Source organism: Eublepharis macularius, chromosome 14 (genome assembly GCF_028583425.1).
Source record: "Eublepharis macularius isolate TG4126 chromosome 14, MPM_Emac_v1.0, whole genome shotgun sequence".
In the NCBI taxonomy this organism is placed as follows: domain Eukaryota; kingdom Metazoa; phylum Chordata; class Lepidosauria; order Squamata; family Eublepharidae; genus Eublepharis; species Eublepharis macularius.
Window position 1 is genome coordinate 25,790,267 of NC_072803.1, and position 27,759 is coordinate 25,818,025.

Sequence of the window (27,759 nt, forward strand, 5' to 3'; positions counted from 1 at the left end):
GAAACACAGAAACATTACTAGGATATAATGGTTAACAGCCATACATTTGTTCCTTTTAAATCCCCCTAAGACAGTAACCAGTTCTGCATCTTGTGGTGAGTCCTACACATCACCTCCACCCTGCTAAGTGAAGCAGTACTTTCTTTTCTCTGCCTTGAATCTACTGCATAGGGTTGCCAACTCCAGGTTGGGAAATTCCTGGATATTGGTGGGGGGGAGCTTGGGCAGAGGGACCTCAGTGGGATATATTGCCATAGAGTCTAATGCTAGAAAAAGTGAAAGGCAGTAGGAAAAAAAGGAAGATCCAAAATGAGATGGCTTGACTCAAAGGAAGCCATGCCCTCCAGTTAGCAAGATCTGATCAAGTTTGTTAACGATAGGGCGTTTTGGAGGTCTTTTATTCATAGTGAAGCCATCGGTCAGAGGCAACTTGACGATACATAGCATAACTACCTGCCAAAGCAGCCATTTTCACCAGAGAAACTGATAGCTGTGTCGAGCTCAGTTGTAATTCTAAGATCTTCAGGCACCACCTGGACTCTGTCAGCCCTGTTTGGTGACCCCATCCCCAGTTACTGTATTATGAGCAAAAGAAAAAACTAGGCTTCTATTATTTTGCTGCAAGCAAAGGAGTAACATGGCTGGAATGAATAAATCAAAAGAGATGGGCTTTGCCAAGATTAAAGAAATTGATATTATGATAGAATTAACTTATTTACTGAGATGGGGGGAAAAGATCCCAATTTGAATTACTGTGGCCAACTTTTATTAACCGTTTTGGTGGCTCTGCAACTGGTATCTCTAGAAAAGAACAAGAGTCCAGTAGCACTATAAGACTAACAAAACTTGTTGTAGGGTAGCAGTTTTTGTGAGTCCCAGCTCACTTCTTCAGATACCACTGCAATTGGTATCTATGTAAAGTCAGACTTTGGGTGCTTGTACAGCTATTTAGTACTTAGATTTCCACCCCCATCCCGTTTCGTCTTTTCTTTTTCTTGCACCTGTGTTAAGCGAAATTGGAAAATAAATGGGTTTTTAAAAATAAATCAAATGAAAGTATTGTTTTAACAGAGAGGCTGGCTTTGCAACGGTCGGAATCAGCTTTACCTACATTAATAGTAAGCAAGAGCCAACCTCTCGTCAGGTGTAGGGCTGACAGCCTTCAGATAGTGGCTGGAGATCTCCTGGAATTACAACTGGTCTCCAGGCCACAGAGATCAGTTCACTTGGAGAAAATGGCTACTTTTGGGGGTGACTCTATGGAATTATGCCATGCCAAGGTCCTTTCTCTCCCCAAACCCCACTTTCTCCAGGTTTCTCACCCCAGATCTCCAGGAATTTCCCAACTTGGAGCTGGCAACCCTAGTCGGGTGCGAGGAGGCGTTCAGGCCCCTAAGAAACTCCCGCCCGCCTCCATTTCCTCGACGCCGAGGGAGGGAGGGAGGCTTCTTCTCCCGGCCTTCCTCTCACGCAGGCGACGGCCGCGCCGCTGGTGGCCGCGGATGAGGCGAACTAGGCCCCGCCCAGGGGCGGGCGGGCTGACGGGCGAGCTGTCGCCTGCCCCGCCGCCAGGAAGGCCCGGCTCGCGTGCGGCTCAGCCTCTGCCCGGCGGAACGTCACCCCGGCGCTCGCCCGCAGAGCTGGCCGCGGACAGGCGAGAAGGAAGCCGGCGCCCGCGCCAGGGAGAGCTCGCGGCTTGGCCGCCGGGGGTGAGCGTGAGGGGAGCGCAGCGGAGGAAGGGGTGGCGGCGCTCCGAGCCGAGCGGGGATGTCTCGCAGGACTGGGCTAGCAGGGGGGCGATTCTGGGCTGGCTGAGGGGGGGAAGGGAGGCGGAGGGTCGGGCAGTGGCCGGCGGGCGGGTGGCATTGTCCAAGGGGCATCAGAGCGCTGGCGGTGGGGATGCGGGTTGGGGTGAAGTGAGTAGGGGTGGGCGAAGGGCAGCGAGATGTCTCTCCTCCAGGGAGCTCGGGGAGGCGTGTGTGGCACTCTCTGCGGCTTTTTTGTTCTCACAACAGCCCTGTGAGGCCGGCTGGGCGGAGAGGCTGGCCCCTTAGTGGGCGTTATGGCCCCTTCTCCCTCCTGATTTGGGTCCTGAGGTGCTGAGGAGAAAAGCGGGAATATAAATATTTTTTTTCAATATTTTATCCACGCTTGTGGTGAGGGGGAAGCAGACAGTAACTGGCTCGAGTCGTCCAGGGAGCTTTGTGTCTTCCTCTCCTGGTTTTAGCCTGATCCTACCACACAGGGTTGTTGTGAGGGTAAGATGGAGACTGCTCAGTATCACCCACCCATCCTTTATTTTCTCATTTTAATCTCGTGAAGAGTGAAATGCTGAGGCAGAGACTGGCTCAGTGTGCCCTAGTGAGCTTCATAACCTCTTCCCCTTTTGGTGTGGGTCCTGAGGCGCTCAGGAGAAAAATGGGAATATAAATATTTTAAATATTTTATCCACACTGGTGGAGAGAGAGACAGACAGAGACTGGCTCAGGATCATCCAGACAGCTTCATGTCTTCTGCTCCTGGCTTTAGCCTGACCCTACCCCACAGATTTGTTGTGAAGGTAAGGTGGAGATTCCCCAGGATCATAAAGCCCCAGAGGAGCTTTATGGCTTCTCTGCTTTCTCATTCGGGTCTAGACCAACTAGATTTTCACTCTAGATAGTTGAATGTGATGCTTTCCTTGACGATAGTTTCAGATGGGTAGCCGTGTTGATAGAAGAGCAAGATTCTGGTTCTGTAGCACCTTAGATCTAGTTGGTCTTTAAGATGTTACTGAACCCAAATCTTGCTCTTCTACTGCAGACAACATGGCTACCCACCTGAAAACTACTTTCTCGCTTTATCCTTGCAACAACCTTGTGAGCTGTGGGATGCTGAGGCAGAGACTGGCCCAAGGTTACCCAACTAAGCATCATGGCTGAATATGGACTTGAACCCAGATCTTTCCAAGTCCTGTTAGGCATTCTGGCCAGTGTATGATGCAATGGTCCCACAATTTATTGGGTGGTAGGAATGGATGAGATTGCAGAATGTTGTGGTTCAGCTTTGTAGAAGAAAGTGGGCACAAAGGGAATGATGGTCAGTAGTGGCTTGAGACTGGCTTCATGCAGAGAGGCCGTCTTTTATTTATTTAAATAATATTGGTGTGTAGGTAGCACTCCTAGTATGGATGGTGCTTTACAAAGTAACAGTGGGAGGAGGGGTGGGGGTTTTGCATCCAAAGGCTTGCAATCTGTCACATGTGACTGGTAGATGATATAGGGGAAGAGTTATTTTTGTGATTAGGGCTGAGGAAATCATAGATGACCATGTGTACAAGGTTTCTTTCTCATTGTTTAGTTATTTATATACTTCATTTCTATGATGTTTTCCTCCCCAAAGGAATCCAAAAGTGGCTTACATCATTCTCCTCATTTTTATTCTCACACCAACCCTGTGAGGTAGGTTAGTGGAGTGTGTGTGGCTGGGCCAATGTCACCTGCTAAGCTTTCTTGGCAGAGTAGGGATTTGAACCTGGGTCTCCCAGATCCTGCTCCAGTCCTTTAACCACTATCTTACACTTTCCAATCCAAGTGTACTGATCAGGAGAGTATCGGTGCTGTGTTTAGGGACGAAGAGCTTAAAGGCTACCATACTGGGGAGAGGGAGAGCTGTGTGTGTTGTGGGAAAGGAGGTTTACTTTACTGGGCTGAAGTGTATCAGTGCTTATGAGGACATAATTGTGTGGTGATGGGGAGAGAAAATCTCTGTCTAAGGAGTAAACCAACTGCCTAGAGAGTAAGAAACTGGGAAAATACTGGGGCTCGCAGTTCCTATAGAGTGGTTGTTAGAGGTTAGGTACCATGTAGGAACAACCTTGAATTAAAATGACACGTGGATTGTTGCGGAGGAGGACGATGAATAAGGTACTAGAGAAAGGGTGACATTAGGTTAACAGTTATAGTGAGCTACTGGTTAAGGAGGCAGCAGTGCTTTAAATGTGGTATCTGTAGTGTCAGTAATGGCTGTGGGAAGTTGTGTGAGAATGTGCTCCTGCGTCATGATTGTTTCTGTAGATCCTCCCGTGGGTACAGTGAGCATTATGGAATTAAGATTGGTATTTGGTATGTTCAATTAACTAAATCAGTGGGTGGGAGGATATTGAGATCGGATATTGAGCTGGGTGTTGTCAGTAAAACCCTGCATTTAAAGGGAAGTCAGACATGGTTACTTGTGTGCAGGAATTGACTTTTCATAACATTGCTGATGAACGCGTGTAATTAACATTAGGACAATGCTTGTGCATCCAATTCATCTCCCCCTATGTTGCGCAGAATTAAATCTTAGCAGCAGAATGTCAGTTTGCAAGAGCCAGGGTCATGCCCCATGGTTTCTCTCATCTTTACTGAAATCAGCAAACCATTCGCCACTGGTGAACATTTACAGACTGTTGTCAATATTTGATGTTATTCAGCATAGGGTTCTGTACAGACATATGTGCAAAGCATCTTCTCATCTGGAAATTTCTGGAGAGAGGTTTCTGGTTACCAGCATTTCACCACACAGAGGCAAAAATCAGCCAGAAAAAACGTGAACACGTGAAGCCACCAGTAGTCTGTAGTAGCAAGTCAAAATATGAGACTGGTTTAGTGACAATGATGATATAAATAACATAATATAAAACCAAGTCTGATGTGCAAGTGTGAGCATTCCAAGAGGGCCTCTCACAAAAGAATAAAAATATAATATAGTGTTTTTGAAGCAAAGATAATGTAGTGGAGTACTAATTGAACGGTTAGGATTGTGTGATTGTGAACAGATCAGTGAGATCTTCTTGATGACATTTTTATGTCAGTAAAATGGGCTTAATAGTTTCTTATATGTCAGCAAGTGATGCTAATATAATTTCTCTGACGCTTCCCACATAAAGCAGTGAGTGATTATAGAATCCTGTATTTTATGAGAGTGTCTAATATATGTGTTGATTCAAAGAGATGGTGAGATTTGTTCTTATTTCTCTGAATTTTAAAGCAAGAAGCTCACTATGTTTCAGTATGCTAGTAGAACAAATCATGAGACAAAAGGAACTGCTAAGGATATGGTATGGATATAGCTCTGGACTGTTAATGTCATTTAGAAAATAATTCAAGAACTTTCTCAAAGTTTAGATCCCAACAATTTTTTTATACTAAATTCCTCTGTTTAATTTTTATGTGCATAGAATATAGGTTTAGGAATCAAGGAAGAAGAAGCTAAAGCTTGATCTGGAATCCATATTATAGAACACTATTTTTGACATAGCTTTATGAACCACCTTGCTTTTCATGTCTTACCTACTTGCCTGTGCACCCCCCCCCCCCGCCCCATAAATTATCAAATTTGGTTCAGTTATTTTGCTGGGGGAATCTTGTCAGATTTAGAAAGGGGCTGTCCATTGAGCCAAACATGTAACTGTTTTGCTCTTTCCACACTCTTCATACATGTCCATATTCTTGTTTCAGTTTGAAAAATTTGATAGGAAGTCATACATGAAGCTGCTTTTTCACAGTTTATAACCACTTCCAATTTTGTTTAGTTTATTTTCTCAGAAATTGTGTTGTTTTGATTACTGTGTGACTTTTGTTCAATACTGGCAATAAACCAACGTTTTGTGGTAAAAATGTTCCATTTGTTCTATCATCTTGTGTTCTTTCAGGCAGTGCCATGTCAGAAGTAGAGCCACGACCAGCGGAGGTTTCTCCATCATCAAATTCATCTAGCTCCTTTGAAGCAGTGGAAACAGATACAGCTAATAAATATGAGCCAGTTTCCCCACACTGGTTTTATTGCAAAGTAACGGATTCCAGAGAAAGATGGATTCCCTTTAGTGGACAAGATTCAGAGAAGTTAGAACATTTTCACCTATCCAGTAAGTTTATTGGGGGGGGTCATTTTTCATATGGGTTCAAAGATTGTTATAACAAATGAAACAGGATATCAAGACCTATGAATGTTCCAAACTTGAAAGCAGCTATGGTTTGCCACCATTACTACTGGAAAACTCTGTGTCAGATTCTTTACTAACTTCTGGTCTCTGAGCAACTCTGGAAGGTATGACTGAGCCAAGTGGTCAAACATTGCTTCTCTCTCAAAACCAGGATTGTAAACAGCACCTGCCTTACACTTTATACTTTTGTGCGACCTGTTGGGAAGTGTGTAGCAGTATAGGGGTGAGAAATGTAACTGAAAGTCACAGGGAAGGCTCAGGCAAATATTTAGGGCACAATGTCTGGCCACATACTCATTTTAAAAATGTATTTTCATAGTTGTTTCTTTATTAAAAAAAACAAAGCATGTAGCATTCTAGACTGCACACTAGATTCTCTGCAAATGGTCTCTCATTTTCATAGAGCCTGTTTAAAAACCCTATCCTATTTTAGGTTAAGAAGAAACTAAAAAATAGGATAGGGTGACATTCCTTTAAAGGTTGTAAGTATAAATTTTGTTTCCTTTAACGATCTGGCCCTGGTGTTAATAGCCACTGTATTATGATTTTTAAAAAAAGATGTTCTTTTATTGGAAAAACAGGCAAATGATCCTGTCTTATATAGTCTTGTTTGTCTGTTCTTTGCATAGTAAAACAGATACAAGTAATCTATTTTTCCTCTTAGTTTTAATCTCTATTCATTATTGACTGTTAAAGAGACTAGAATCTACTGAGACAACATTCAGATAACCCTCTATCTCCATATTACCTTTTGAATTGTGTACCCTTGAGCAATTTTGGATGTGTGGTTAGAGGACTGTTTCTGATTGAATTTTTAAAATATTTTGTAATCTGCCTTGAGTCTCAAAAAGGCGGGCTATAAATGAAGTAAATAAAAAAAACAAAAATGTGCATGATGTTCTTAGTATCTTCAGTTTAGTTCCTGCTTTATCATACTCCTTGTGTTCTACAGGTAAAGATTGTGAAGAGACGGTTGTTCCAACAGAAGGGGGCAGGTATGATGTGCATTTGAAGAAGAGGCTCCGTTGTGCTGTCTACTGGGAGGAAGAGGACTCTGAAGTCAGGCGCTGCACTTGGTTTTACAAAGGAGAAAAGGACAATAAATATATTCCGTACTCTGAAAGCTTCAGTGAAGAGTTGGAGGTAATGTTGACTAAGGACATGAGTCTTGTCCTATAATGCATTATTTCTGACTTCTTTGGGAATATCCAAATTCATAATGCCACAATCTGTGGCAGCTCTTAACTATTTATCCCTTTCTAGTTATGTGAAAGTTGGAAAGGAGCATTAGAGTCCCTTTCAAATTTGATTTCAGTTAATATTCAAACTGCCTCCAGGCTAGTCCTTTCCATGTCAGCAATGAATTTTTTTTTCAGTTGGGTATGGTGAAATACAGTCTAATGGCTGTTGTGCTATAGAAATCTCTTCTTTACATATCCTCATACCGTCTCATAAATGTAATTTAGGAAGTGAATAGTGCACATATGATCTCGGTATTAAAGAATCAGTGCACACGATAGTATGAGCCCATAATGAAAAGTTGCCTCTCAAGTAAATGCAACTTGAAGGAATTATCTGTATTTAAACAAAGTATGCATTGAAAATGACGGAGGGTCCATTAGGTTCTCTCTCTCTTTTAAAAAGCAGCACAATCCTGCCCTTAGATTTAGGGGGGAAGGGAACCCAGTTTCCCAAGAGAGTTCATAGAGCATCTGCTGCTTGATATTCCAAATTGAAATTTCGTAAATCAGTGAAGAATATTTTCTTATCTCATGTATGAGATGAGATTACCATAAGGGCACACATAAATGTTCTTGGTGACTGTTCCCAAAGTGAAAGATCTTGGTATTTTGATTATGATACTAATAGGCAGGATTAAGATACGGTGTGCAGTGGTATGTATTTTGGGAAATTAGTTGGGATTTTATTGGTTTGGTGCTTGACGTAGTTCTAAAATTGGTTTTTGTTATTTAATTCTAAATATGTCGAGTCATTCTCTGTGCTTTCCAAATAAGGTAATCATCCAATTAAGGTTACAATCAGATGTGTGTGTTTGTGCTTCAGACTCTCTTACTTTTAAGGTAACATATTGGTATGCCCTAAAGCAGTGGTTCCCAACCTTTTGGAATATGAAGACCACTTTTTAACATCAAACAGTTTTGCAGCTCCTCACATGATAGTAGTATCCGTTGATTGAGAAGATACATAATGACAGAAAGATCCAAGTGGCAATGCTTAGTGCGCATATGGATAGGCAGACCCCTTGCAATAACTCTGCAGTCCTGAAGGGTCCCTGGCCCTCATGTTGGGTACCAGTTACCCAAACAATGAAAGGTACCCTGGAATATGTTTGACTTGTTAAAGGACTTTTTTTCCTACTTAGGAAACATATATGATCTGTGTCACTCTAGATGAGTGGAAGAAGAAACTAGAGTCCCCTACTAGAGAAATAATCATACTGCATAACCCAAAAGTAAGTGGCTTTCCCATACTGAGAAGTTTGTTTTTTAATATCATTTCAACTGTTGCAAGCACTTTTTAGACTATTAGTTTACAGCTTTGACTGTACTTCAGCCTCTTGGAAACATCTAAAAAATACCTCAGCTTCCTGACTAGTACATTTTAGAATCTTTGTGTGTGTGTGTTTTGTTTAAGATTTGTTTTAGCCTTGCAAATACACTCCCATTTTTAATATATGATGGTACAGAAAGATTCCTAAGTGGCTTACTGGGAAAATGGTAGAAGTACATCTAACAGTGTGATTAACTGGGATTAGGTTGAAGGTTGCTACTAGCATCAGTATATGTTTCTGCATTCAGATTTTCTTTAGATTCATCTTTTGGAGATGGAGGCCTTTGAATATAATTATTTGTACTTGCTTGCCATACTGCTCTGCTTCTAACTCGGTTTCTTTTGGTGGTTCTTTCAAGCTGATGGTACATTATCATCCAGTAGCAATCTCTGATGATTGGGGTGCAAGCCCCACAGAGCAAGGCCGACCAAGAACTGTGAAGAGAGGCGTGGAAAATATCTCTGTTGAAATCCCTAGTGGTAACTGAATGTTTCCTTCACAGTTTGTTTTATCTTGAATGTCTTTTGTTGTGGTGTAACTTCCACACAGGAAATCTTAATTGAAATGGGCTATTTAAAGGGCTGCAAAAAAAAGTCTTAAAGTAATTTGATGCTTTAGATTTTTGAGAGAACAAAATTCTAAAAGAGATTTGCACAAAACTGAAGGGATAGTAGATAATAAATGGAAATAGCTATTTCTGTGATTACTTTTCTATAAATGCTCTACATGTTTTCCAATAATGATTACAGTAAAGCATTTGAAATTATTAAGGTTTCATTTTTAAAAAGTTATGTTTGCTAATTTGGGCCAGTATTTTCTGTGAGCCATACTTTTTTGATGAATATCATGCCCATTTGGCAACAGTCTCAGATATATGCACTATGTAAATTCTCTTCCTCTCTATTTCAGGAGAGCCTCTGCAAATAGATCATTTAGTTTTTGTTGTGCATGGAATTGGACCAGCCTGTGATATTCGGTTCCGAAGCATTGTTCAGTGTGGTAAGTGTACAGAAGAGGAGGTGCAGCTTCTTGTTATTTGTAGAAATAACACAGGAATTTTTCAGAACAAGTGGAGTGCTATTTCTTTTGTAGACAGACTTCCTTAGCTATTTTCAGTATAGCTCTTATCTGCAGTATAGATACATTGGATTACTTTTTTCTCTGGACCAATTTATTTTTAAATGCTCAACTGACTTTAAAAGTAGTGGTAGAACTCCTTGGTTTTAGATATCGAATCCTCTACATTCCTTTCTTATATCATACACCTAATGCTGCTCTGTATAAATTGTAATTTTGCATGTGCTTGAGTCTGTTTTTAGGTGTAGAATTGTTTTTCAGATTCTTAGCAATGTTTGGTTTCTAGTTCATCTCATTTTGCTGCATAAAGTGGGTAAAAGAATTAGTGGAATGTTTCATTTTGTATGAAGTAACTCTGTGGCAGATAGAGGGTGGAAAAATGCAAATCCTTCAGATTCAGGAAGTAGGATGTAGACATTGAGTTGCAGGTGGTGAGCATTGCTGCTTGTCCACATGAATTGGGTCTGGAGTTGAGTGTGCAAGCTGAATAGCTTTAATAAATTTCTTAGTGTATGTTACAGTGTATGGTAGCTGCTTCACTCAGGCTTGAAATTGTCTTTCAGTCAATGACTTCCGCAGTGTTTCCTTGAGCATGCTGCAAGCACACTTCAAGAAAGCTCAGGAACAACAACAAATTGGCCGGGTTGAATTCCTTCCAGTGAACTGGCACAGTACTTTACATACTGGAGTGGATGTGTAAGTAAATTCTGCTTTTTCCTAGTAAATCTATCCATCACTGCCTACTGACTGGAGCATAGTGGTGAAGTCATTGCTGTTTCAGACAATGCAAGATTTTTGCTGTCTGCCAGGATGCCATGGACATAGTGTAGCAAATATACACATGAAGCTGCCTTATACTATATTGACCATTTGTCCATCAGGGTCAGTACTGTTTGTTCAGACTAGCAGAGCCTCTCAGACGGAGGTCTTTCACTTCACCGACTACCTGATCCTTTTAACTGGAGATGCCGGTGGTTGAACCTGGGATCTTCTGCATGCCACAGAGATCTTCTGCCTCTGCTCTGGATCATTTGCAAACCCTGCATACCCATGCAGCAGCATATTTGACAAAGATGCATTTAACATACATGGCTAATTACTGCTTGTCCATTCTTTCTTTATCTTTTCTCCATGGCAACTTGATCTCCCACCCTTTGCCTGTCCAGTGTGTTATATTTCTCATTGTCAAGACAGAGAGCCTTCAGTGCACACCATTTTCCCAAACTGAATTGGCTGCAGGGAGTCAGTACCTTTATGTAAGTTTCCCCAGTGAGGTAAATAGCAGCTCACTGGGGCCATTTCAGGTTGGGAAAAGGGGTGGTGGTGGTGGATCATAAGTCCCTTTTCTCCATGGTCTCAACCCAAATTGGACTCCCTTACACCTGAGAATTAAGTCCTGAGTGTTGAACTCCTAGCATGTTTGATAGAAAGTGGAATGCGTAACACGTGAATTGACCTTCAGGGTACTATTCCCAACCCTATAAGATGTGAATCACTTGGTTGATATATCTGGATCTGATGTAGAGTACTTAGGGATGCAACATGCCATTCTGCTCACATTGAATGGGGATTATGTTATGGATGCAGTGTGGTCTACATGGTAGCCACTGTCTTAAACACTGTTAGATCATGTTCATCCCAGTCTTTTGCATGTTTACTTGAAAGGCCACTAAACTCGATGGGACTAATTTGTGAACAAACCATATAGAGGTTCACATTCTTGGAATATAGAGTGCAGCATTTATATCTTCCTGTTTTTTTCACCCTACTGTCTTGGAGGAAGCTTCTCTGTAATGAAATAAAACTTCAGTGGCACACACTGAGATTTGCAATATTGATTGAAATGAAAACTGCAAAAAGAGCTCTTAAACACTTTCTCCTCTAAATGCCCTTCTCTGTTTTTTCTTCAGAGACTTGGAAAGAATTACCTTGCCAAGCATAAACCGCCTGCGACATTTTATCAATGACACTATCCTGGATGTTTTCTTCTATAATAGCTCCACCTACTGCCAGACCATTGTAGATACAGTTGCTTCCGAAATGAACCGACTCTATCGTCTCTTCTTGCATAGGAACCCTGATTTTAAAGGGGGAATTTCAATAGCAGGTCACAGTTTAGGTATAACTCTCTCTCTCTCTTTTTAATGCATGTACAAACAAGCATGCTAGAGTGCATATTGAATACTCCATTTTACTAAGGTTTTGGATCTTTATTCTGAAACTTTGTGGAACAGTGTGGACTTTAGGTGACTTGACTTCCTTTCTCTCTCCTTTAAAGTTTTAATTGAATACAGAGACTTGCATGGCCTCTTAAGATCTGCTATCCTCTTGTCTTTGTTTAAAGCTTTAGCAGAAAGCTGTTATTCAAGGCTCACAAGCTAAGAATATGTTTTGTGGCCATTGTGGCTAAGTGTCAAGAGATCTAGATGCACCAGTCGGACTTACCAGCTCTGTGAAATTTTGTTTTCTTTTGAATTATAATCTGTGACTCTTCAATTCTGTGTACTGCAGTCTGCCCCAAAGTTTGCAACTCAAAACCTTTGTGTTTGGTGTGTGGAAATAAAATTTTAAAAATTGCATCTACTTGTTTAATATTTTTAATTAATTTTAGTAACTTATATAAACTGTGATAAGGGACTTAATTGTTTATTAGTCAATGTTTGGTGAATTGTGGCGGCCTATGGCTATAGACAATAAACTCTTTTGATCTCTTTGATCTTTGTTTAATAGTTTAGCTGTAAACTCTCACTCCAGCTATTCACCAACCTCCTCAGATTTTTAAACGCATTTTTGGCTGTTGCTCTAGGACCTTTGCTAATGCAAAAATCAGACCACCACAACAATAGCTTCCTCTGTTGTTTAAGAGAATGGGGATTTTGTTGTTAAAACTAAAACTTCTCTGAAGGAAAAAAGGTCCCCTCATAATTTTAGGAAAATCAGAAAAGGGAGGGGAGAAAGTTTGCAAGGCCTGAAATGTGCAGTTCTCACCTTTCTGAGATTGGCATCCTGCTAACTAATTTGTGTTTCCCCTCCCTTTTTTTAGGATCACTTATATTGTTTGATCTTCTCACTAATCAAAAGTGCACTGCAGAGAGAGAAGATGATAATAACAAGGTATGTTTGTGCATGTTGAAGCAGCTTCTGGATTTAGAACAAGGCTTTTAAGCATCCTATATATACATACAGTGTCATGTATATAAATCTGCTATTCTTCATATCTCTGAGTTGCACATGTGTTCAACCAGATAATGCCCTGAGCTCCAGTGACAAAGTTGGCAACCCATATTCAAGACAGCATTCCTTTCCACAATGTTTTCCTGATGTCCTGCAGTGTCTTCTTACATCTTCTTTTCCCAGCTGCTATTAGACATGTGTGGGGGGAGAGTATCTACATGGTGTCCCCCCCGCCCCGACCCTGAGCCAAGGCAATTTGCAGTGGCAGAGGAGAATTTTCAGTTGGAATTACCCCCCCCCTTCCCAGCAACCCCGCTTTGAACACCCCGCTTCCCAGCAGCACTGTCCCCAACCAATGTGAGATTCCAGATGGCTGATTTTAAAAGTTAAAAAAAGGCATTGAGAGAGTTGACTTTCAGTAGATCCATCTTAAAATGTGTGTGACGTATCCCTGCTGATTATTTATTGTACGGAAAGATCAATAGTTATGGGCAAGCTAACTTTCAGGGCTGCTTATAAGCCATTTCTGATCTTCTCAATGAAGAACCCTTTGTAAGCTCCCAAGGAGCCCCAGTATTTCTTGGGATGGCTTTGAAAACCCAGGTTTTATACAGTCATAGTTTGAGTATGTAATATTAAAACTGAACTTTCTGGGTGACATTGGGCCAGTCACAAACTCTCAGCTTAACCTACCTCACAGGGTCGTTGTGAGGATAAAATAGAGGAAAGGAGAATGATGTAAGCTGCTTTGGGTCCCCATTGGGGAGTAAGATGGAGTATAAATAAAGTTTAAAAAATAACCTAAGTGCAATCCACAGCCATATGGTATGCACTGATTGGAAGCCACCTTTCTTGTCCTTTCCTCCACATCTAGGAAAGCAGCTCTGGGGAAGTTTTGAATAGGCAAAATGGGGAAAGTATCCATAGATGACTAAGATTAACAGCTTTCTCTCTCTGCAGCTGCCTTTCATTTTTAAAAAAAATATTGGGAGACTGATCATACAGTTCTTTATATCTATGTTAGTATGACTCTTTAGGAAGGAAAAGGCTGCACTGAATGCAGTTAGCAGCACAATTCAAACACAGAGAAAATATCATTCTTCTTAGAATTAATCTAAGTTCACAATGTAATGTGCAACTTGCACTGCTCATAGACATTTTGTCAGCTCAGATTCTAACCAAGGAAGTTGAAAGGAGAAACTGTTGTCTTTAGTAGAAGGCATGGCATTAAGGTCTATCTGTAGGTTCTCCCTGCCCCCGTTCTTAATATGATAATGGAGCCTTCTTCAGACAAATTAGCTCAGACCTTGGGTAACATAGAGAAGCCCTATTGACGCTTTTCCTCTGAAAGTACAGGTGGGAATAGAGGCCTCTCTTAAGATGAAGAACAGAAGTTAAAAAAAAAATGGGGAATCATTTTTATGTTGTTAAAACTGGAGGCTAATTTTAGAAAATGTAATAGATGTTGCTTAAAAACCCAGCTGGATAATGTTTCCTGCTGACTGAAGGCTTAATATTGTTCTCCCTTAGAGGCCTATCTCTGTAGGTGCCAAAAGGTCTGGATGCCAAGTCATGACCTTGACAATCTTTTTCTTCCTATTCTAGACAGCTGCTGAGTTGTGAACTTGGGATGGTAACAAGTGGATTAAATATGTCATTTTTCTACATTACAAGTATTTCTCTAAATTCCATAATAGTGGTGCAAAACTGGAATTGTCATTTTCCCTTGTATTTCCTATTTAGATGCTTCATTACTACATTGTCCCACATTCTGCTCCACATGTTGGATTCTGGAGAATTAATATCTTTCTAAAGTTGTATTACTTAATGAGTCTGCCTAAAAGAAGAGACCCCAATCTGAAATTACATTATATGGAAGTAAATTGATTTTGATACAGTGGGCTTATTTCCATGCAGTTGGTGTAAACCAGAAGTAAAATAAATTGTAATAGAAACATGCAAGCTCTGGTAGGGCTCAGTAGCTATGAGATGGTTATTACTAAATTATCCAGTCTTATATATCTACAACATTATGTTACCTCATGAAACAATATTCTGGACAGGTTGTTGGAGTGGCTTTTTGATCGTCACAAGAGCCAGCCAAACAGCTGTTTGCCAACCAGCCAGCTTGTGTTGGTAACAGGAAGAACTGGTTACCCATATCTTAAGTTTGGAAGTTTGTCTGTCTGTCTCGTGAAGGTGGGATCAGGTGCTGGTCTGTATGCAATCTACATGTGCAGTAGGTCCAGAAACTTTCTGATTTGATTCTTTGATAGTGTTAGAAAAGTGCTGCTTAAGTGTGTCATCTGTTTTCACAGGGGCTTCATATGCCAGCATCCAGTCAGAAAGACTTTGAGTCAGTAAAGGACATCTTGAAGGAACTAGAGGTTTCTGAATATTATCCTGTGTTCGAGAGGGAGCATGTGGATAGAGAAGCACTGGTAAATTGATATAACATTGGTTCTCGCTTTGCTTCTTCAACATTGAGGTTGCTTATTTGAGATATATTTTGGAGGCAGGGGAATAAAGGGGACTATATCTTTGTCTGTTGAAGTATCTGCTTGAATTTTCTTGGCGTGTGCAAGAGAGAAGCTGAATTTGAAGTAGTGGGTGCCCTTCTCTCCTTACAACAGCAGTACCTTCCTGTTTCTCTTATATTAGGAATATGACAGTGGTACATTGTTGCATAGGCTTCATGAGATGTGATGGAGTAATTTCTGCATAAGAATTCCTTGAGCCTGCATTTACAAATATTTCTGAGTTTCGTAAAAGCTCAACAGCCCCTTTAGAATCAGTGGCCTAAATAGTCAATTGCCCTATATCTTTACCAAATGAGAGCAGCACAATAGAAGCTGTTGAGAATCCCAGTGTCCTTTATTCCTTTGAATTGCTATTTATAGCAAAGCTAGAGCTTACATATGAGATTTATTGTTGCAGGCCTTGTGTACAGAAAAGGAACTTCAGGAGATGGGAATTCCTTTGGGACCCAGAATGAAAATCCTGCACTACTTAAGGAAAAAAAGCAGCAACCAAGTATGTTTTTTTCCTAATCATTAAAGTACTGTAAATTCTACTTTCAGGGTCAGAATAATGAAGGCATGCTTTGAATCTCTTGGCATCAGCCTTGGTGATACTGCCAAATCGAGTCCTCAATCCTTCACCCTCTGTCCTTCTTCATTTTTTTTTTTTTGCCTTTAGTAATTGTGGTATGAAATAACAGGCAGGCAAGAGTTGCAGTGCATGGATCTTCACTGGCTTGGACCACTGCCCTCAGGAATAGTCTTTCCTCCAACAATACATTTTTATCTGCTAATAGCAGGATATAGATTTCACTCCTGTTATATCAGTAGAAGGGAACTGCCTGAGTGCTATTAATAAAATGTGACTTGTATTTAATGACCCTTTTGACAGTCTTGTATATTTCTTTTTGCAAGAAATTGTGACTCCTGGACATATACCCCTCTCCAGTCCTTTACAGAACTATGCTTGAAACCTGTTGAGGTTTTATTTACTCTTTGGCAATAGAGGTTGCAGTGTAAGTGAGCTGTACTGCATAAACACAAACAGTGGTTTTTCTGCCTCCTCCTTTCCCACTGCAGTCTTCTGTGTCCATTGAAATTGTGCCTTTTTGTGCCAATAGACCCACAGGAACATCATGGAGGTCAAAGTGAGGGGACAGGAATCGGTAAAAATCACCCTGCTCCCTGTTCCACAAGCAGAAACACCTCCTGCAAGTGGAAATGATGCTTAGGATCTGAGCTTAAATCTTGTGTGTGTTTTCTTTTAAGTTCATTTACAGTGGGAGGGGACCATAAAGAGAATTTTTTTGCATTTTGGGAGCTGAAGGTTGCTTGGTACTACTGGTGTTATTCCTCTGCAATGCTAGAGGCTGAGCTGCTTTTTGATGTTCCTGAGAGGCAAGCTGTGCATTATTATACACAGGTGTATGGAGTTTCCCTTTCTCCCAAGATGAAAAGAAGCCTTAGGAGGCTGTGATTTTCAGCAGGGTAGAGATAGGAGAAAGTATGTTGGTTGCTTTTCTGCCCAGTCTCGCCACCAGCAGCAACTTTTTTTTGCCACCAGCGTGCAGGATTGTAATCATCCAGTTTGGATAACAGCGTAAAAATTGATATAATCAGGGCTGGTTCTCCACCCTGGTGTCTGCTTGGAGTGGGTGCAGCATGGAGAGCTTTGATGGGTGTTCTTTCCTGCGTTTGTAGCCAAGTCAGAGCTGAACCCTGTAGTGCTGCCAATATCACTAGGGCTCGAAAAGGTGACTCTTGGCTACCTTGGTACTGGAGGAGGTGATGAATGCTGCCTACACCTGTCACCTCCCTCCAGCTCCACACCACCATTGGCTGCCGGCACTGTGGTAATTCAGCCACCACTGGCTTGAGAGGAGGTATGGGTATACCTTGCTTGGGGAGACAGAATGTTTAAAACCATCCCCAGGTGCAACCAAAGCAGAAGCTTGTCCCCTTGTTAATATTTTTAGCAGATAGCTTGGCATAGTTATAACTATTGTTTGTAAGATCTTAAGGTACAAAACAATAATTCACACCTAAATATATTAGTGCCTACTCCAAGTCTTTGAAAAATGATAGACACAAAAATTAAATATTATAGTGGCTTGGATAAGCAGCGCCATCAGCAAGTTACTGATACCATGTCTGGTGCACTGCTGAAATGCAGAGATGCCAAAGTTGCACTGTTACTGCTAATTTGCAAGGGGAACTGCACGTTCCTCTAGCAGCCTCATAGGCAGACAACTATGGAAGGATAGTATTGGCAAAAATGGCCATGGAAGAGAACCGTCTCTTTTTGTTGCAGGATTCCAAAAGAGAGAGCCCTACAGCAGCTTGGAAAGACGGCGATTTCAAACAGGAGGCAACCACAAAACCCCTAAATGCAGAGTCAAATTGCCGATGTCCGGATGTTGTGACGGGACAGGTAACCCTAACCCTCCCCCAGCAATCTTGGGATTGTTTAAAGTCATGATATTATGTCAGTCTTGCATTAACAGCGTCATAGATAGAAAGGTGGCCTGTTGGACTTTACTGTTGAACTATCCAGAAAAGTGTTACTAGGCCAGATCAATTATAAGTTTACCAAGTAGGCAGTGTTGTCCAATGGCCAGTCTGTAATTCTTTCAGCATAGTGTCTAATGCCACAGCTGCGGAGTATTTCAGTTTACAATTGTTAGCCTCCAGCAGCCCAGTGTTAAACACCTTTGTGTTCACTGGCCAAATCCGTCTGTTTTGGATTGTCCTTGTCCAGTTCCAGGGCTGTAGGGGAAAGGATACTGCTGCAAAAAATTTGCTGTCCCATAAAAATGCAGGTTCTGAATCTTTCTGCCTTAACATTTCTGAGCCTTTACGTGTCCAAAATGGCACAAATATTTAGGCAGGTGTCTCAGGCAATGCATAACCTATTGAGCTATCTACAGATTCCCAGTATAATTAATCTCTGAGGCTTAAATAGGTTTGAGTTTTGTCACTATTAGGAAGATTGTTTGGAAACCTGCTTGGAGTTCTTGGAGGCAGTATGGATGGAATACAAAATGTTTTCTTGCTAATTTAAAACCAAAAGACAGATTGATTCTGTACAGGTTTTGGTAAATCTCACTCTTTAAACCTCATTAAGTTGTAATCCACCACAACATTCCACAGCATTGCATTTCATAATTGAGGTATGTATTATATGTGGGTGCTAGGGATGGCCCAGGCTAGCCTGATCTTGTCAAATCCCAGAAGCTAAGCGGGGTCAGTCCTGGTTTATACTTGGATGGGAGATCACCAGAAAAATTTAGGTTCACTACACAGAGGTGAGCAGTGGCAAACCACCTCTGAATGTCTCTTCCCTTGAAAATTGTATGGAGTCGCATGTAACTTGATGTCACTTTACTTGCACACATGTGCACAAGTGAATTTCCTTTTTCACACGTGTGAACTTCAGTGGACACATACTTGAGTGCAAAAAAGGGCAGTAGAAACAAATGAGAGCACCCTTCCTCTGAGAGAAGGCTAACGTGTTTGGGGCTTTTTCATACAAAAAAAAGGTTGACCAAGAGGAATAGGGAAAGTGATTAAGATGTATCAAGATACGCATGTTGCGAAGAAAGTGAATAGGCAGACCTCTTTTTCCTTCTCATGTAGTAGAATTTGGGGGGTAATCAAACAGAATAGTACATTCAGACACAAGTATTTATTCTCTTAATGTATAATTGGGTCTTTGGTGTGAGACTTTTCCCTTCTGTGTATTGCTAATTGCCTTCCCAGAGGTAGCTGTTTAGTTAGGGTGGGAGTTGGTATGCTGGACTAGATGGACCTTTTTTGGCCTGATCTTGCTCTTGTGGTCTTATGCACAAATTGCTTGTTTCCTTCAAATAGTATGTTGCATTTAAACTCTGCCAGGTCTCTGCCAACTACCCTCAGCTGATCTACAAGCCACAGAACTTCTTTGCCTTCGGCTCTCCTATTGGGATGTTTCTCACTGTACGAGGAATAAAAAGGATTGATCCGACCTACAGCCTGCCCACCTGCAAAGGTTTCTTCAATATCTTTCATCCGGTACGTATGAGAAGCAACATCCCCCCATCAAAACGGGATGTAAGCACATGGCGTTAAAAAAAAACTTGCCAAATGAAAATACTTTCAAGCAACTCAGTGGTCCCCAACCCTTGCCTTCCCTTTCTTCCTCTCCTCCTGGGTCTTAACTGTTGCAAGACATTGAGATCTTTTGTTCCTCATCCCTAAGCTTTTTAAAATATGTTACTTGTAAAGGTAATGTAAAGCATAAGCATCAAATTACTTGGGCAGTCATGTTTACCTTTCATCATTTTTATTTTCATAAATGTTATTCCCTATGCACAGTTTTGGATTCACAATCACAGAACTTTGGACTAGAGAAACAGCTTTGCTATTCCTTTGTTCCACTTGAGATCTCTGCCTGTTGCCCAGTGTTCAGCTTAGCTGGTTATAGTTGAGTCTCAAGATTAGACTGATCTCTGGGATCGTCTGCTCTTTTGTAGAAACGTGAACTTTGTCAAAGTAGGTTTTTGTGGGAGTTGGCTTACGGTGGGAGAGATTTAGATTGTGGCTGTAGCAGAGGTTTTTTTTTTAACCCTTTCAAGAACCCAATGTTGGTTGATAGTGCGGGGTATAAATACTCCCCCCCCCCAGTACTATTTTCTTAATTCAGCCCTCCACCCACCCTGAAGTGAAACTACACAGGGAGATATAACAGGCATCATGTGTTCTCCCTTTCCTATTCCCTCCCTCCTAAAGAATAGATTTGTGAGGGTGACTGAGGTTAGAACAATAATATAAAGGCAAAGGGTTAAACCCTACTCCTCCACAGGCTGCAACCCATTTCCACAATAGGGGACCCACAGCAGTTGTATACTTCTGGCAAATGGCAAGTTGTTCAGAGTCTTTCTAAGAGAGGGAGCTGGAAAGGAAGATTATTTTCCTGATGTGTGCAAATACATACTGTATAATGTTTTATGCTCTTTCTTTTGTAGTTTGACCCAGTAGCATACAGGATTGAGCCCTTGATTGTCCCTGATGTGGAGTTTGAACCTATGTTGCTTCCTCATCATAAAGGCAGGAAGAGGATGCATTTAGGTAAAGTTGAGAATGTTCCTTCTGCAGATACTGTTCTTTTGAATGCAGGCATGCTCCAAGAAACTTCTTTGCATTTCCTTGTGGTGCTTGAACTTATTCATGCAAATGGTATTCTGCCCCTCTTGAATAGCTGTTAGCATTTACCCAAATATTAATTCTAGATGTCTCAGCTTTCATCAAAAAAGAGATATGCCGGCTTTTCAGGATTACAAAATGCAGAAAGCTCTGAGTTATCTGTCTATAGCCAGGGACTAGCTTTGGCTCCAAAAGAGGGTCTCCAGAAAGGTTATTGTCAGCCTGTGCGTTTCCAGCCAAACCATGATAGGCGGAAGACAGATGTACCTCTTCCAGGAGTATATGTGGGATTTTCAATTGCGGAATGAGCTCTGCTTCTCCCTCCCCACTTTCTTCTATTATCATGGCTACTCCACTATGGCTCCAACTCCACTATGAATTTTCATTCCCCCCCTCCACCCTACCCCCCAGCCACCATTATTCAGGCAGACTTTTTAAAATTCTCTCTCCTCATACTAGATATTTGGGGTGTTTGTCCTTTTAAAATTTTATTTGACTATTTTAACAAAACTTAAAGATCTTGAATGGCGGGGGGGGGGGGGGGAGAGCACAGGAAACTTTATAAGTGTTAAAAGGACCAGCCAATCCGTGAACTACACAGCCAGCTTCACTTGGAAATGAAATGATGTCATAGGCCTGATCCATGTTTTTAAGTTTGATCATAAAGGGGTTAGTGCAAACCTAAAGCAGATGTGGTGCTTAAGCCATAGAGCCATGTGTCATCATGGTCTCAGAATAGCGAATGCTGCTTCTAGTAGCATGGACTCTGCTTTCAGAAGCGTACCTCTAAGAGGCAGGTAGACAGTGACTGCCTGAATAAGAGCGGCTGAGGAGAGGCAAGTGTATCCAGTTTCCATGAGATTCTTTGCATCCCTGAGAGAGTTCCTCAGATGTTTTCTGCAAATGCAGGTGTATGAATGCACATCCTCAAAACATTATGTACCGTCTCTTAACCTCGTCTTTGAAGAAGCTGTGTGGAAGATGCGTCTTGAAAGGACACCTCTTACACATATCAGCACAGTAATTTCAGTCGCTTTTAACTGGATGTAAAACATTATCTTGGAACTGATCCAGGGAAACAAGAATTGGAGCTGGATTAGGAGAAGATAGCGTATGTGTGGAGATGACAACACAACTATGTGAGAAACAGGAATAGAATTGAGGGGGCCAATGGGGAGATCATAAAGATGTCAGAATTTGCTTGGAGCTGAAGTGAGAAGAGTGTGTTAATCCACAGGAGGCAAACATGTCGTGGTATGCTGATAGAACTTGTGAATGACAGGCTTTCTAGATTGTAGCACGGGCTCCTGTAAGTTCAGTTTGCAAGACCGTTTCTATTTCCTCTGTTTCAGAGCTGAAGGAGGGCCTCACGCGGATGAGCACTGACATCAAAAACAACTTGCTAGGTTCTTTGAGGATAGCCTGGCAGTCATTCACCAGAGCCTCACTGCCAGCTGTGGAGGCAGGGGCCACTGGAGATGCTGAACGTGAACTGGAAACTGAAACCAGTTCAGAGAAGCAAACCGGTTAGTGAGAGGGGAAGGAGGAGTTATGCTTTGCCAGCAAAAAAGCAGCAGGGTGTGGGATACTGCCCAGCAGAATCATTCATCCTTCCTGTTTCAGGAAAATTTACGGTAGTGCCTTTGCTATGCAGTAGCCATTGCCCCAAAACAGTTGAGCTGTACAAAAGCTAAGATTCTTGGCTCAGAGTCCATTAAGAGTGTTGATGCAAACAATTTTAATCTAGGTATGTTTGAATGATTTGCATCATCTTGAGAGTTGCATTTGGGTTTCTTTGGTTATAGATATGGGCTCCTTTTGCTATCCTTTTAAAAAAACCAGTGTTCCTTCTGGATCTTTGTTCTTTATCCTTTGGGCCTCATCTATCAAGCACACGGCAGTGTAGCTCTTTGGCTAAAATTACAGATGCTGGTTCTGTCTGAACGGGTGCAGGCATTGTCTCCTGGGTGTTGCTTGCTGCATATACAGACGGCTTCCCACAGTACAGAATTCTTATGATGCCCACTGCTATTGGATAGTCAGGCTTTGTCCTGCGCAAGCTAGGAACTTGTGTCATCTTAGCTCTTTCTATTAATTTACTTATTCATTCATTCAGATGGGAAACCTGACGAACCGGCTATACCAGTGAAAGAAGAACCCACACCAATTAATGTGGGTATGCTTAATGGGGGCCACCGCGTTGACTATGTGCTTCAAGAGAAACCTATTGAAAGCTTTAACGAATATTTGTTTGCACTGCAAGGCCACTTGTGTTATTGGTATGTAATAACATTTAAATTGCTTCAAGAAATCCTCATGTGTAGCCTTTTGTTGAATTTTTTAACAGCTTTAAAAATTGGGAAAAAGCTGTTTCTATGAAATTTAGCAAATTTTGCTGCTGAAAAGCTCAGGTCAGACAGTGTGGCATTTTATTAATGTTTTTTTTCCAATCACTTAAGTTTTGCAGTCCTTCTTTGAAGTAAGTGGTTAATCTTCCTGTCCCCACCCCACCCCCTGAAGAGGAATTGAGGCTGAGAGAGGCCACTAAGCAAGTTCATAATTGAACTCAGGTAGTGAATGGACCTTCTTTGGCTCTGCATCAAGTTTTTTCCAGTGGAAACTTGCTGTCTGAAATCTAAACTTATTGAAACCTTTTTAATATTTTAAAAATTTAAATTAGGAGTCTGCAGTGGGCACCTATGGGTAGGAGCCAGCCTCTGGAAGTCTAGCAGCTGGCACCTGTTAGGGCATTCCTGCCACTTTGAATTAAGATACAAAAGGAATGGCAAGGGCAGCTGCATAACTTTCTACCTAGTTTTGTGTTGACCAAGCTGAAAAAAAGATTAAGTTTAGGCGGAGAAGGTACACTACCTCCTTTGCCATTCTCACCTCTGAAATCAGTGCCGATGGGTACAGCTGTAGTAGCAGCTGCAATTTCGCTCCTGTTCTTCCCTACACCTATTAGTAGCCATAAGGTCAGACAATAAGGGACATTTTATCCTACTTCTCAGCCTAGTGCAGAGCCCTTCTCTGGAGCCGGGACACTGGAGGAAGGTGCTGCATATATCTGAGTGATGTGGTAGGGTCTGACCTACTGGTTCACTTTACTGGGTGCTTAAGACTCGATTGGTTTGCCACATCTGACTCAGACAGGTTTGCCATGTGTGCTTGCATGAAATAAGCACTCACATGTTCTTCTGTTTAATTCTTTATTCCTAACCTCCAGGGAGTCGGAGGACACGGTGCTGTTGCTGCTGAAAGAGATTTACCAAACACAGGGCATTAGCCTGGACCAGCCTCTCTTGTAAAGCCTGACTGACATGCTGCATCAGTCGAGTCACCAAATGTAAGTTTTCCTGCTTCTCAGACAGAATTGTCTACTGTCCTTCATTTCTGCTGCTCTGCTTGTTTGATCAGCCCGTTAAGCAAAATGATGGAGGCTTCTGAAGTTTCAAAAGCAAAACAGGCCAGGCACATTAGCAGGCTCAAAAGCTCACAAAATTTTTCAGTCTCTTTGGGGGCAGTTCTACTTCATGGCACTATGTATAGTTAATATATCTAGATATGCAAGATTTGGGTCTGGTAGCACCTTAAAGGCCAACTAGATTTCCAGGGTATGAGCTTTTGAGTGTCAGAGCTCCGTTTGTCAGATATGAATCTGACAAAGGGAGCTCTGACTTTTGAAAGCTAGTTGGGCTTTAAGGTGCTACTGGACCCAAATCTTGATCTTCTACTATAGACCAACATGGCTACCCACCTGAAACAGATCTAGATATGGGTATTGTGTGAATTTCTGCCTAGTTGTGATGAGTCACTTGGGTCTTTTTGAACAGAGGTAAGGAATTTGTTATGGGGGGGGGGCAGGGGAGCTGTTGGCCTTGATGTGGGGAAGGGGCAAATGGCCCTCAGGGACTATTAACAGTCTCAAAAACACAATCCTTAAATACATTACAAGATAATAAGTAACAATGTCAGCAAACTTCTTTCCGTGTAGCAGTATGTTGTGCTAATTTACTTCTTTGTAAGTAGCATCACAGACTATTATATTGGTCCACCAACCATGGTATGAGAGGCGGTGTCTTGATTAATCTCTAGGAGTTGCGTGTGTTGGTTCACCTTACGGAAGGACTAGCACAGACTACCTGGTTTCACTGAAGGCACAGGGGGAGGGAAAGGTACCCTTTTCCCAGAGATACTTCCTGTTCTCCTGGTTGAAACTTGCACTGCCTGGTGGTCTCTGGCCCAACGGACATTCGGCTGGCTTCAAATAGGGCCAGAGCTTTTTCTGCCCTGGCCCTGGCCTGGCAGAACACTCTCCCAATGGAGATCCGGGCCCTGCGGGACCTGTTACAGTTCCGCAGGGCTTGCAAGATGGAGATGTTCCACTGGACCTTTGACTAGGGGCCAGCTTTTTTGTCCCCCTCCTGACCACCACACGCTCCTTTTGCAGCCATCCTTGAGTTACATCATGGTGGTGCCGGGGCTTTTGATGATCTTGCAGTAGCCAATCTGTCTGATGGCATCTGAATTTTAATGTGTTAATGCGTTAATAAGGTTTTTATTGTATTTTATCAGTATATTTGTTGGAAGCTGCCCTGAGCTCACTTGTGGGAAGGGTGGGGTATATATTGAATTAAATAAATAAAATAATGGAAGGTGTTGTGTCACCTTTCCTTAAACTGATATACAGTATTTAAGTGCTATTGATGTATCAGTTTACTGATCTATCTGGCTCGTATTTTTTGAGCTTACTGAGTTGTTGGATCTTATCAGAGTTCCAGAGATCTCTTATACTATTGGATGTATTCAGCATTCTTCCCTAATAGTGTTGGCTAGTCCCTCACTATTCAGTACCTGCAATATTCTGAAAGCAGCCATAATAGAATTCCTATTCCTTCTCAAATCAGTATTTCATAAATAAAACTGCCTTAACATGGCTGATTTTTCCTGTTTTCCTTAGATTTACTCCCAAGTGGAAGCTTGTCAGGATTTCCTGTTGTCCACCACCACCTTCTCTCATCTGTTGCTGATGTGCCCGACATGCCTCATCCCCACTGCCTGGAGCTCTGGAGGATTCCCCATCCCAGTACCTTTCTAAGTGTGGCAAGCATTTTTTCTCTCTCTTGCCTGAATCATACTGTACTTGTTGCTGACTGACTCTCTGGGCTGTGCCCTACGGCTAGAGGCATATGATAAATTGCAATGCCAGCTGTCATGTCTATAACTGTATTAGATGTGGCTCGAAATTGGTGCTAGAACTTCTCATCACCTCTTTGGTTGAAAACCTCTGGTTATGAGACAGCAGTATTGGTTAGGGTGAAGTCACGTCTGAGTGAATAACCACTCTGCCTGTGGAGGGATATCAATATTTATAAACCTTTGTTCTGTAGCAGCACTTGGATATTCAAGCATTATGATTTTGTTTTCTATTGTGGATTTTTTTCTGTTCCCTTCATTGCTGCTGCTTTGCCCAACAGGTGGAGCTACAGACCAAAGCTTTCCAAATTAAACTCTGGTCTCACTGTGGTCAGCCTTGCTGTGTTGGCAGTTGGACGTTTGCTGCAGCAGGAAAAATACACAGAGAAACAGACCATTGCTTGGAAAACTGCAAATTTGCTTGTTTTATACACTTCCAGGATGTGACCCCTCCAGTTATGGCACTGTGAGCCTGCTGTGTGTGTTTTCATTATAGTCCTAATAGCTTCAGCACCCAAGGATAAGCACGATCTCCGGTGTGGGCTTCCTCAGCTCTGTTGAGAGTTCTCAGTGCAACGCGTTGTGCAAGCAACTGTTCCACAAGGTAGGAAGCGTCCTGAGTTCTTGAGAGGCTCCTGGTGTTAGTTCTATGCAGTCATATTTCCTTCATCTTCAGCAAGAAGAGCACGTCTTGCTGTGAGAACATTGGAAGAAGAATCCAATGTAGGCAGAGAATCGGTGGTGCCGGGTACTGCATTTATGAGGGACTGAACACAGGTACGTGTGGCAAACTCTGACCTACTGGGGAAAAGCAGAACCACTACAACTTGTAGACATCCACTTTATATATTGCCACATGTAATTTCCAGTGTGTGACGGGGTCATAGAATGCAATGATGAGCAATTAAGTCTGGCCTGTTCTTGCTTCCCCAGAGAATCCTCCCCATGATGTTAAAGTTGGCCCATGATTATTCAGGGCCCATTTCATAGTTGCATTTAAGGCATTGAGTAATGGCAGCTCTATACTTTTTATACTGAAGGTCAGTTTCCTTGGAAACATGGCTAATGTCCATTAGGAGATAGCCCATATAACCAGGGTGATAATTCAAGAAGTGGGCCAAGTGGCTCCTCTTTGTTGTAGTTGGATGTGTACCAAAACAGTTATGTTCCTGTTCAAATAGGACTGGGTTTTCATGGTGGATGTCACTAAGGTACACAGGGTACTATCCTATGATTGCACAACTGCTTCATGCGCCCAACCTGGTGGATGCAGATTAGGTAAACGGGGGACTGGACTAAGGTTGCACAACTACATGTGCATTCGACCCGTGACTTGGCACGATTGTTTAGTCACATGAAGTGTTCATTGTTCTTAAGGCATTTGCTCACATTTCAGGACATCTTCAACAAGTGCAATAGCCGTCAATCTGTTCCTGGATATTTTGCGGTGGGAGGGAGAGGGATGATCATGCTATATATACTCTTTGTGTACTCTGTATCAAAGCATCCTTTCCCTTGGGTTATTATTCTCCCTATGTGTTTGCACTGTTGACATTGCCTCGCTCACCTCATCGTCCACTAATGCCACAGCTGTGACTGAGCAGTGCCATGTGGTATGACCAAGTTCTGGGTTAGAAACTCTGCAAGTTGGGGGTGGAAAGAATCCAGCCTTGGCCAGTCTGGTCACAAAACAGCTGTTGAAATTTATGCACTTTGTAAAATATGTCTATTAAAAAAGTTATTTAACCTTTTTTCAGTAAACACATGGCTTTGGCGTATTTCTTGTCTTCTGCAAGGAGAATGCTAAAGTGTACTAATGGTGCAAGGATCCCCCCCCGAAGCAAAGGTGGAAAAAAGCAATCTATGGGCAACCTGAAGTATTTGTAGTTGATTGCTAACATACATAAAACAGAAGTCCAGTGGCCAACAATCTAGCTTCCTTGAAGGCAGCCATACACAGTATGACAGAAATATATTCAACAATTCTCAAAATATAGCCAGCCACACAATCATCTTCCCCCCATTTCCCAGTATAAGGGATGAGAAGTAGCCCGAACTGTGAAACTGCTACCACT

At 41.9% G+C, this 27,759-nt stretch overlaps 1 protein-coding gene across 1 annotated transcript; it reads left to right on the forward strand.

Annotated features, from left to right (window-relative positions):
• The first annotated feature begins 1,502 nt into the window (after positions 1-1,502).
• On the forward strand, positions 1,503-27,412 carry DDHD2 (DDHD domain containing 2). Its single transcript, XM_054998337.1, is given in 19 exon segments — positions 1,503-1,569; positions 1,572-1,709; positions 5,675-5,887; positions 6,918-7,108; positions 8,349-8,438; positions 8,896-9,016; positions 9,447-9,536; positions 10,178-10,310; positions 11,525-11,733; positions 12,658-12,728; positions 15,107-15,229; positions 15,726-15,821; positions 17,619-17,738; positions 19,202-19,357; positions 20,311-20,413; positions 21,841-22,014; positions 22,605-22,767; positions 23,715-23,834; positions 25,449-27,412. Coding segments are annotated over 18 exon segments (2,340 nt in total). The 3' UTR covers positions 23,797-23,834; positions 25,449-27,412.
• The last annotated feature ends 347 nt before the right edge of the window (positions 27,413-27,759 follow it).